This window comes from Argentina silus (genome assembly GCF_951799395.1).
Source record: "Argentina silus genome assembly, chromosome: 2".
In the NCBI taxonomy this organism is placed as follows: domain Eukaryota; kingdom Metazoa; phylum Chordata; class Actinopteri; order Argentiniformes; family Argentinidae; genus Argentina; species Argentina silus.
The window spans coordinates 16,280,341-16,291,454 of record NC_139656.1 but is presented as its reverse complement, the minus strand read 5'-3'; the positions used below and the strand labels follow the sequence as shown (position 1 = coordinate 16,291,454).

The following is an 11,114-nucleotide window of genomic DNA, read 5'->3' as shown; positions in this document are numbered from 1 at the left end:
ATGTACTTTGTAGATTGTTCCAGCAGTGAGGTGTACCAAAATTACCCAATTCGGTGGAGACCCAAGGAACCTCAAGAGTTAACCAACCATGAGAACGAATTTGGTAACTTATGTTCTTATACTTAGGTAATTAAGTGAGGTAAGCCGGGAGTTTATGCAGTGGGGCTTTGTACACAAAAAAAGAGTAATGGTTAGATCTACGGGACTTTAACGAGGTCCATCCGACCTTTTGGTAAAGGATGCAATGATGGGTATTAAAACTGTGATAAAGGGCGCTATAATAAACAGCATCCAAGGGTTTAAGAGTGGTGGCTGCTGCATTTTGGTAGATGATATCACCATAATCTAGCACTGGCATGAAGGTTGATTGTATAATCCGCTTTCTGCTGTTCAGGGAAAGGCAAGATCTATTCCAACAAAAGAAGCCCACCTTAAATGTTAGCTTTTTAACAAGCTAACTTTTACAACAGTGTCATCAGCATATATATGCAAGTTATAAATATTTACAGATATTCCACTATTGTTAATGTAAATAGTAAAAAGAACCGACCCAAGAATCAATCCTTGGGGGACACCCTTACAGTGCCTATAGAAAGTCATCATACCCCTTTGAAATAGTTACTATATTTGTTGTACAGCCTGAAATCAAAACCCATTAAAAAAAAACTTTTTCCAGCTTTATGTACAAATTTAGCCATACAACATCAAACTAATGAAAAAAAAGGCGACAGTTCTGAAAATGTATAAAAAATGAAAAACAAGAATAACAGGGTTGGAAAAGTCATCAGTCCCCTGATTTAATACTTTGTAGAGCCACCTTTTGCTGCAATTACACCCATCAATCTGTTTGGATATGTCTCTACTAGCTTTGCACACCTAGATTGGAGAATATTTGCCCATTCTTCCTTGCAGAATTGTTCAAGTTCAGTCAAATTCCGTGGTGAGCGGCGATGGACTGCTCTCTTCAAGTCCATCGGATTTAAGTCAGACTTGGCCACTCAAGGACATTCACCTTTCTATCCTTAAGCCACTGCGTTGTTCTTTTGGCGGTATGTTTAGGATCGTTGTCGTGTTGGAAGGTGAATGACCTGCCCATCTTCAGCTGTCTAGCAGAGGGACGCAGGTTGTCCTCAAGAATTTGGGTGTACTTGGCAGCATCCATTTTCCCTTCAATCCTGACCAATTGCCCAGTCCCCGCTGAAGAGATACATCCCCACAACATAATGTTGCCACCACCATGCTTCACAGTAGGTATGGTGTGTTTTGGGGTGTGCTGTGTTTGGTTTTCGCCAAACATAACACTTGGAGTTCAGTCCAAAAAGTTCAATCTTAGTCTCGTCTGACCATACAACCTTTTTCCACATGGCAACAGAATCTTCCAGGTGTGTTTTTGCATAGCACAAACGAGACTGACTGTGGCACTTTTTCAGAAAAGGCTTCTTTCTTGCTACCCTGCCATACAGGCCAGCTTTGTGTAAAGCTTGTGAGATTGTTGTCACATGCACAGACAGACCAATCCCAGTCATAAAGACTTGTAAGTCCTTCAAAGTTGCCTTTGGCCTCTTGGTAGCTTCTCTGATCAATGTCCTCCTGGCTCGATCATCCAGTTTGGACGGACGGCCTGATCTAGGCAAGGTGTTGGTGGTGCCATACGCCTTCCACTTCTTAATGATGCTCTGAACAGTACTCAGAGGGATAGCTAAAGCCTTCGAAATCTTTTTGTAGCCTTCACCTAACTTGTGCCTTCCTACAACTTTATCCCGGAGGTCTTTTGAAAGTACTTTTCCAACCATGGTGAATTCTTTGCAGAACCATGCACTTCTAGTAGTGGAATCCTCAAGAAACAGCTGGTTTTATTCTGAAGTAATCAAAACCACTACAATTGATGTCAGGTGGGGGGCAATTAGCCTGGTGTTTGATCTGGAAGTTGTTTGGTTGCACCTGAGCAAGTCTATAATGGTATACTCTAAGGGGCTGATCACTTAACCAAACCAGGTATTTCACTAATTAATTTTTAATAATTGTCCAGAATTTTATTTTATTTTATTTTAACTTTGATGATGGGGGTTATAATGTGTACATACAGCTCAAAAAAGTTAGATTTGATTTATTTTAATTTCCAGGGTGTAATGTGACAAAAGGTAAAGATTTCACAGGGTATGATGACTTTCGATAGGCACTGTATGTCCAGAAAACCTGATTTAACACCATCAGTTAAAACACACTGCGTTCTGTCCGTTAAATAACTTTCAAACCAGCTACATGAGACCTGATCCAGGCCTATTTCAGACAACCTCTGAATGAATGTAGGTAATGGGTGCACGTATTGAATGCCTGGGAGAGATCTATAAATAAAGCAGCACAACCTTTTTTTTCTGATCTAGGCAATTTAACACCTCATCTACCATCCTAATAAACCATCCACTTCCTATGCTGTTTAGATGCACTTGACTTGGGCACTCATGATGCTCACCGTTATGGAGTTGCTGAGCTGTTTGACTCTTTGTTCTAGCTGCTCTCTCTCCTGCTTGAGGTCAGAGCTCCACTTGGCCAGTTTCTGCTTCTCCTCCTCTTTAGCTGTCAGGGAGAAATTAGAGATAGCACATGGTTAGCAATTAGCTTACACACAGCATTGAGGACGCTCTTTTTACTGAGGGGTTCTTTACCTGCTTTATATGCTATGTAGGAATGAACAATGGCCAGGGTTCCAGGCCACTGGATTGCATCTTCTTTCTTCAAGATCTAAAGAGGAAAAGACAGAAAATATTCGTCCACGTCTACCACTATATTGTTGGTTTCACCATAAGTTCCTAGAATGAAACGTAACAAATATTACCCCTGCTTCTTATAAATAAGCTGTCTATCATGATAATGCTAAAACCACACAACCATCTACTATTACAATATGTCTCAGTAGTTGGAATGCAGTGGAGACATGAACAGAAATGCACTTATAGAGTTCAAATGTACAGTATATTTTGAATTGTCCGATTTCTCCCCCATATCCAATTTTAGATGTTTTAAATTGTGGCTTTAGAATGCTGAAGTCATGAATTTAGGACAGAGAGAAAAGGTAATGAAGCAAAGGATTATTAGTTATCATATATTGGATATGTTGTGAGTAATATCAACCCGTCTTTTTCCACACCTCCTCTATTAAGGTTTGGAGTCTAACATGCAAGACTATCAACTCCAACTACTCCAAACTACCAAAAATACAAGGCCACAAACAGACCCTCTGCAGCACTTCCAGTCACATAACTTTCAGAGACCAGACGGACAAGAAGGACAAAAAAAGAAGAACCAAGATGACAGTGCAAGATGCATTGTGTACAAATAATGGAGTGAAAAGCATGAGCCTTTCTCAGTGTAAATGACTCATGTGTGTTTGAAAACCTTTGGTGAATCTTACAAAGCTTGGAACAGTCAAATACTCAGAAAAAGCTGAGAGAATATCATGTCAGAATATCTCCCTCTTACAAACTGGCTTTGATAATCAGGGGCTGGCAAGCAACTGTAATGCTCTATCTAGCATCTTGCATTCAGACTAAAACTGGCCTTGGAACAGCTTTGGGGGGTGGTTTGGAGCGTTTACACTGCGCGACTGAGACTACAGGGACAGATGCTGCTGTTACCTGGTCTTGACATTTGGGGCAGATCCACATGCCCTTGGGAATGGTTTTCAAGGGTGGAGCGAGGCAGTCCAGATGGTACACGCGTGCACATGTGTCACACATGAGCAACTGACCACTGCGTCTGCACACAGTGCAGAAGTCCTCATGGATGTCTCCCTGTCAGGAAGAATGGCACCAATCAGTATCCTGGCCACTATTACGCCTAACCTATCATAGCTGTCTGTTGGACTAGAGGGGAGGGACTTATGCTTTATTGGACGAGGGCTTGTTCAACCTTACTGTCTTATCTTCCTACTATCCTATAGGTTCTCTCTTTATTAGACTTGTTCTCAGTGTATTTGTAGGCATTCATTGGGCGTTCACACTACCCTAATTATTTCTCTGGAAGACTGCAAATTATGTTTCTGGTTTAGGTAGAACACAGCTATCAGTATGAGCACGGCAATGTTTTTCCACTAGCTCCCTAGCCATCCCAGAACACCATTGTCTGTTAACAGCACGGAGGCCAGAGGCTCTGATTCACACATACTCAGAGAAAGAGAGGGTAGGGACTGTTCACTTTGTAAGGTTATGGACACCAGTACACACATACATTGCCACAGGATAATGAATGAATGATGTAATGGTATGGGGTTATGAGAGTTAATGGATGTGGAACTTTTCATTTTTGTAGGGGGATATGGGCTGTGAGAGGCTGAGAGCAGATATCCTGAATCCACAGGGCTTCAGGTAGATACCAGTGTTGGGCAGATGAGAGGGGGGATTTTAGGATTCTTCTAGTCCTGGTAGGTGCAGTGGTCTCTCCAGCAGCTACTTACATCCCCGGAGCTGGGGCTAGGCAGAGGGAGGGTGTGGTGGTGGTGGTGGGGGTGGTGAACAAGGAAGTGAGAGCCCCCCCTCTCGGGCCGGTCATGGGCCGGGGCCGGGGAGGCGGAGGAATGACTGCTGGAGGTGGTGGGGGATGTTGGGGTGTGAAGAAGACCCAGCTCTGGAACACTGCTGTATTTGGGAGGGCGACCTGGGTGACAGATGAGACACGACAAAACAAAAAGAAAAAGAAAAAAAGGAAAAGGGGAGAACAAAATGAAAACAAACAAAACATTCCTCTGACATACCTGTGACAAGGGGTCCTCATTGGCTAGCGCAGAGAGAGGAGGAGGAGTACAGATAGTAGCGTTAGTACACAGCGTGGGGATACAGCATGCAGTAGGGTCAAGAGCAAGGGAGAGCTGAGCAAAGCTGACAGTAAATTAGCTGAGGTCAAAGCAAGAAATAAAGCTGCTTTTTATCATCTGCAGAGCAAAAACTGCTAAACGTATTCCACATCAAGTTAGAATGAACATAAAAGGCTTTCAGAGTATTCTACAGTCAATTTGTATGTATGTGTGTAAGTAAAGCTACAGCCTGAACATGGAAAACAAATGCTAGGTTCATGAGGACAATTACTTCTCAATTTTCCACTCACATAACCTCTGTGTAGCCTACCGACTGAGTCCGTTGCATAACAGGGCTGTTAAGCCTGTTACAAACTAATTAATAGTGAGGCCTGACTTGGCATGCCCTACAGCACTCAGACAGAGATATGGCTCCCATCCACGGTGCGTTTTGCTTGGCAGAGTCCTGGGGTGAACACATACAGTACAGACAGACCAGAGCTAGGAAGCCATCCTGACCAATCAGGTCAGAGCAGGGGTGGGGTTAGGAGGCAGCTTACTGAGAGGGTCAAGATGTATCAAAGCAAGAGGAGGAAAAAAGCGAGAGAGCTACTACATAGCATTAGCATGTTAGCGCTACCAAGGAGCAAGTCTAACATGGGATGGTATCACAGAGTAATACAATGCTGCAGAGTATCCACAGTTATGAGATGATAGGAGAGCACTGCCTGTCTGGCATGTGTTTGTGTGTGTGTGTGTCCTAAAGACTTAGTGGTGTTTAAAAGATTACAAGGTTTGACATTCCACATAACACTTCCAGTTGTGTGTGATGATGTGTGTTGACAGGAGACTCATACTGACCTCTCTTCCTGGTGCCTTGGTGTTGTAGAGGAGTGTTTAGGTATGTTACTGCAGTCTTCTTACGCTGCAAACATAGACGGGACACTTTGGTAACATTCTCTCACAGCAGAGCCCCTCTATATACAGACAGACAGACAGACAGACAGACAGACAGACATACACTCACCAGCCACTTTATTAGGTACACCTATTCAACTGCTCGTTAACGCGAATATCTAATGGTGTGGGGAATATTTTCTTGGCACACTTTGGGCCCCTTAGTACCAATTGAACATTGTTTAAACACCACAGCCTATCTGAGTATTGTTGCTGACCATGTCCATCCCTTTATGACCACAGTGTACCCATCTTCTGATGGCTACTTCCAGCAGGATAACATGGCATGTCACAAAGCTCACATCATCTCAAACTGGTTTCTTGAACATGACAATAAGTTCACTGTACTCCAATGGCCTCCACAGTCACCAGATCTCAATCCAATAGAGCACCTTTGGGATGCGGTGGAACGGGAGATTCGCATCATGGATGTGCAGCTGACAAATCTGCAGCAATGATGCTATCATGTCAATAATATGGACCAAAATCTCTGAGGAATGTTTCCAGCACCTTGTTGAATCTATGCCACAAAGAATTAAGGCAGTTCTGAAGGCAAAAGGGGGTCCAACTCGGTACTAGCAAGGTGTACCTAATAAAGTGGCCGGTGAGTGTACATACATACATACATACATACATACATACATACAAACAAATGTAAGACCTCTCCAGACTTTTAGTTTATGAAGCTGTACTCTGGAAACTGTGGTTTGCCTGCACATACATACCAGAACATCATTGTAATGTCATAATCCTAGTGTCCTATAGGGCCTATATACTGTACCTCAGGCTCAAACACTGCTCCACTGTACACTGGGTTGGCCGTTGTTCTCCGCTTACGCTCCTGTCTCCGACTCTGGATCTCTGTTCAGACATGGCATGGACCAGGTTAGTACTGTGAATAAACACTCCTGTTGCGCGCGCACACACACACACACACACACACACACACACACACACACACAGACAGACAGACAGACAGACAGACAGACAGACAGACAGACAGACAGACAGACAGACAGACAGACAGAAAAACATGCAGGACAGGGTGGATATGCTGTGTTCCCACCTTCCAGATGGTCATATGTCACCAGTCCCAAGGACACCATGAAAGCAAGTTTCTGTGGGAGACAACAGGAAATGAAATCAGTTTATTAAAACTGACAGCAAACAAGACTGGCATTCAATGCCAATCATAATGTCCTATGTCCAGACAGATATATTCCTCCCCCATGCCCACCCACTACAGAGACGTATTAAATGAATTTCTCTCTGGAACACTGTATAGACCCACCTGGGGGTTCTCCTCCCGCTTAGTCCTAAGCATGGACAGGGGTGGAGGGGTGCTCCTCACAGTAGGGGAGGCAGAGAGGGGCACGCTAGCTGATGTCTTTGGCTCAGTCCCGCCCTTGGCTTTAACAGTCTGGAGGAGTAAAACAGAGATAACACAGTGTGTTTTACTGTAGACAGTCCACTACTCTGTGGCTGCTGCACCCGTTAAGTGGTCTCTCTTTCAAGGAGAAAAACAAATAATTTCATGCACAGCAACTCGGGACAGAGGGTAGTAGTGAGAATGCGAGAATCCCTTTCATGAATGTTATTATAGGGAGGTTGTCCAATTTTCACTTCTATCTATGAACCCAGCCTTTGGAAAATACTTATGGCAGCTGCTCAAGTAACTGCTCGGGCACCTCAACAAAGGGGGGCGTCCATGCAGACCGAATTGAGTGGAGTGAAAAGCCTGGGATGAAAACAAAATAGCAAGGCTAACTGCTGTGTGCTTTGTGGCTTGACAGAAATGACAAACAGTCATTCTGCTACCCAAGGCACTACTGACAATATTCTTTATCTGAGAGTAGAATATAATTTTATTGGGTCGTTGGAACTGCCAGTAAGGCAAGCAAACCAAGAAAAGTTGAAATGTATATACACTCACCGGCCACTTTATTAGGTACACCTGTTCAACTGCTCAGTAACGCAAATATCTCATCAGCCAATGACATGGCAGCAACTCAATGCACTTAGGCATGTAGACATGGTCAAGACGACCTGCTGAAGTTCAAACCGAGCATCAGAATGAGGAAGAAAGGTGATTTAAGTGACTTTGAACGTGGCATGGCTGTTGGTGCCAGATGGGCTGGTCTGAGTATTTCAGAAACTGCTGATCTACTGGGATTTTCACGCACAGCCATCTCTAGGGTTTACAGAGAATGGTCCGAAAAAGAGAAAATATCCAGTGAGTGGCAGTTCTCTGGGTGAAAATGCCTTGTTGATACCAGAGGTCAGAGGAGAATGGCCAGACTGGTTCGAGATGATAGAAAGGCAACAGTAACTCAAATAACCACTCGTTACAACCAAGGTATGCAGAAGACCATCTCTCTATATATATATATATAAACCCTGTTAAGTTTGTAGGACTGATTAAACATACATAATGAGCAATTTCCTATGCTCAGTATAGTGTGATACTCAGTATTTGTCAACAAGTGCAGAAAATAACTGCTTAGTCATAGACAACAACCAAAGCAAAACAAATCATGAGGCTATGCTTCTCAGATAACCCACCCTCTTACTGTCACCCCCAACCCCTCCCCCACATACCCCCACCCATCCATTCTCCAGTCCTCACCTTGGTGTCAGGCCTGAGACTGCTTATCTCGAGTGTCTGGTGTGTATGCTGCATGGCCACGGGGGTGGTGGCGCTGGCTGGCGAGGTGATGACGATGCCCGTCAGCTGGGCAGTAGCAGTGGGCAGGGTCTTAGTGATGCTGGCGCAGGGTTGGCCGTTGACGATGCGTACCTGGTGGATGGGCCCAACGGTGGAAGGCAGTGACGTGGTTGCCAGCTTAGTGGTCAACATGACAGGTCTCTGGAGGAGCTGGGGGGCTGCCAGCATTGGCGGAGGGGGCGCAGGGGCGATGGGCACCGTGGGGCTGGGCATGGCTGGTTTGGGTCGGACCTGGTCAACGACAGAAGAGGGAGATAGTGAGTATATGCCAGGGACAACATCTTTCTATGACCATAGGTGGGTAAACCTTGCATTCATTAAACCAGAGCCTGTAATGCCATTGTGGTATCCTGAAACCTATTCATGCTCAGGTTCAACTGCAAGTGGGGGCAGATAGTTGTTCAACTCCATGGCAACCATTTTGAGGTTACAAATTAGAAGTAAACTAATTTAAATTAGGACAACAAGGTTTATAACATAGTTTCTATGGTGAGCCTGTAAGTATAGTTTTCTAAATCCAGTCTTGGAGTCATGCCATCTAGCTTCCCGTACCTTTACATAGCTTTCAGATTAACTCTCTGTACAGAAACGCACACAACAGAGAGAGCATGTTACATTCACAGCAAAGGTTAGCAAGAGGTGGGTTGGCAGGTAGATCAATAAAACAGCCAAAGCAAAAGGTAAGAAACAACACTGCTGCAGAACACAAACATATAGTGCAGCCAAGGCAGGGGCAACGGGACATGGTACTGCTGCCACTGCAATAGTCTTGAGCCAAGTCTCAGTCCTGAACAAAAGTACATGACTGCAAAAACACACACCACAAAAGGACACCAAACAAACACAATATACTGTAGATGATGTACCAGGATATCAGCCAACCCAATCACTATTCATAATTGACCCATTGAAAGGGGCACTGCTAAAAACAACAACTTTGGAACAGTTTTTGGCATAATATCAAATTTAATCTTACTTGAGTTAATTTGTCATTGAAAATGTCAGACAAGCTTAGAAGATTATCTATCGGATACAAAAACATTGCACCATATTGCATTAAATTGTAATTTTGGCCCCAATAATATCCAATGATGAACAAGGCCAATGAGCAAATTCATTAAATTCATGCAAACTCATTACTGATTGCCCCCTGTCGGCAGGAGTGGCCATAAGTCATAAGCCTGACTGTGATACTTGGGAGAGGATATGGGGGTGAGCAGGGAGAGGGCAGATCAATGGGGCACAAACCTGTGGTAGAAAGGCAGGTCGAGGCGTCAGTCTGGGTGGAGGGACAAACTGTGGAACTTTGATAGGCTGGGCAGTGGCCTGCACCTGTGACGAAACCAGCCAATTTACACACTGCAGAGACTATTGTGCACAGTGCACTGCACACACACAGCAAGAGACTACAGTCTCAAACAGATCAGAGAATGCTCACACACACACACACACACACACACACACACACACACACACAGATATTCACACACACACACACACACACACACACACACACACACACACACACACACACACACAGCAGAGAATAACTACAGGAAATCTGCATTCACAGACATCCCCAGTAGCAGCACACAAGAGGCCATCATCCTTATCTAAAAAAGACAGCCGTCTGTGCTCTGTGAATAATTAATCAGAATCCTATCATGATTTCAAAGACCTTTGAATTCAAATGTTTACAGATGAAAACATACTATCAGCACTATCAATACTCCAAGGACATCTAGGATAACCAAGTGGACTAATTGTTCATAAGCAGACAGTGAGACACTGATTACCATGTACTTACTACAACAGTGTTCTTGGAGACTATCCGGACCGCCTCCATTCCCTGATTAGTCAACTTGCTGGATGTCTGAAGGTTGATTGGTGTGCTTTGCAAGTCTGGGTGAAGGACGCTGGTCTTGTGAGAGTTGCCAACGGTCGTGACCATGGCGACGGAGGGCCGAGGCGTAACAGCGGAAGTCGACATGGTAGCGGTGGCAGCTTTCAGCACCAGAGGTAGAGTCTTAGTGGCGATCACTGGCGTGATTGTCATCGTGTTCTGTCAACAACAGATCATTAAAGTTGAGTCCAGTTTAGGGTCGCAATCAACAACAGAGGCTGAGAATTAAAGGGATAGTTCAAAATCAAAGTTTGTCAGTTGTTTTCATACTTCATAAAAAGTGGTTTAATATAGAAATGTATCCACATCCCATTAGATTTGTGGTATTTTCCTTAATCCCAAAATGAATGGAAAATATGTGTCTAATTTACTGTTTTTATTTGGTGCACATCTTTTCCATTCAAGGGTTTAGGCATACAGGTGGATCTCCACAACAAATAGCATGGTACCTAGGATCATCAAGACATTAGGCCCATTTTGAGGTCTGAGCATTTATGAAAAACTTTGATTAAGGAGTCTTTAATAAAAGAGTGGTGTGTATGCGTACCTGTGGCGTGCTCAGGTTCTCAAGTGAGGGTAGAGAGGGAGGAGTATGGAGGGTGGGCAGGGCAGAGGCCTTCCCATCTGGAGGTACAGGGTGCTGGGGCTGTGGCTGGGACTGAGGCTGGATGTCAGGCTCCTGTTTGACCAGCAGGTCTTTCCTCAGCTGCTCTACCACCTTCTTCTGTAGAACACAAGGG

The 11,114-nt window shown here is 44.3% G+C and overlaps 1 protein-coding gene across 4 annotated transcripts in view; it reads right to left on the bottom strand.

The window, feature by feature from the left end:
• The window catches only part of phf21aa (PHD finger protein 21Aa), a 36,851-nt gene that overhangs the window by 5,850 nt on the left and 19,887 nt on the right, over nucleotides 1-11,114 (bottom strand). For 3 of the 4 annotated variants that reach the window (XM_083697350.1, XM_083697352.1, XM_083697351.1), the window contains 12 exons: nucleotides 10,922-11,098; nucleotides 10,279-10,533; nucleotides 9,720-9,803; nucleotides 8,373-8,702; nucleotides 7,038-7,166; nucleotides 6,813-6,864; nucleotides 6,528-6,607; nucleotides 5,651-5,714; nucleotides 4,454-4,653; nucleotides 3,636-3,791; nucleotides 2,667-2,742; nucleotides 2,474-2,577 (listed from right to left, as the gene is read on the bottom strand). In XM_083697350.1, coding sequence (XP_083553476.1) covers nucleotides 2,474-2,577; nucleotides 2,667-2,742; nucleotides 3,636-3,791; nucleotides 4,454-4,653; nucleotides 5,651-5,714; nucleotides 6,528-6,607; nucleotides 6,813-6,864; nucleotides 7,038-7,166; nucleotides 8,373-8,702; nucleotides 9,720-9,803; nucleotides 10,279-10,533; nucleotides 10,922-11,098 — 1,707 coding nt within the window. The remainder of the gene's footprint in view (nucleotides 1-2,473; nucleotides 2,578-2,666; nucleotides 2,743-3,635; nucleotides 3,792-4,453; nucleotides 4,654-5,650; nucleotides 5,715-6,527; nucleotides 6,608-6,812; nucleotides 6,865-7,037; nucleotides 7,167-8,372; nucleotides 8,703-9,719; nucleotides 9,804-10,278; nucleotides 10,534-10,921; nucleotides 11,099-11,114) is intronic. The other variant, XM_083697353.1, reaches the window with a different exon arrangement.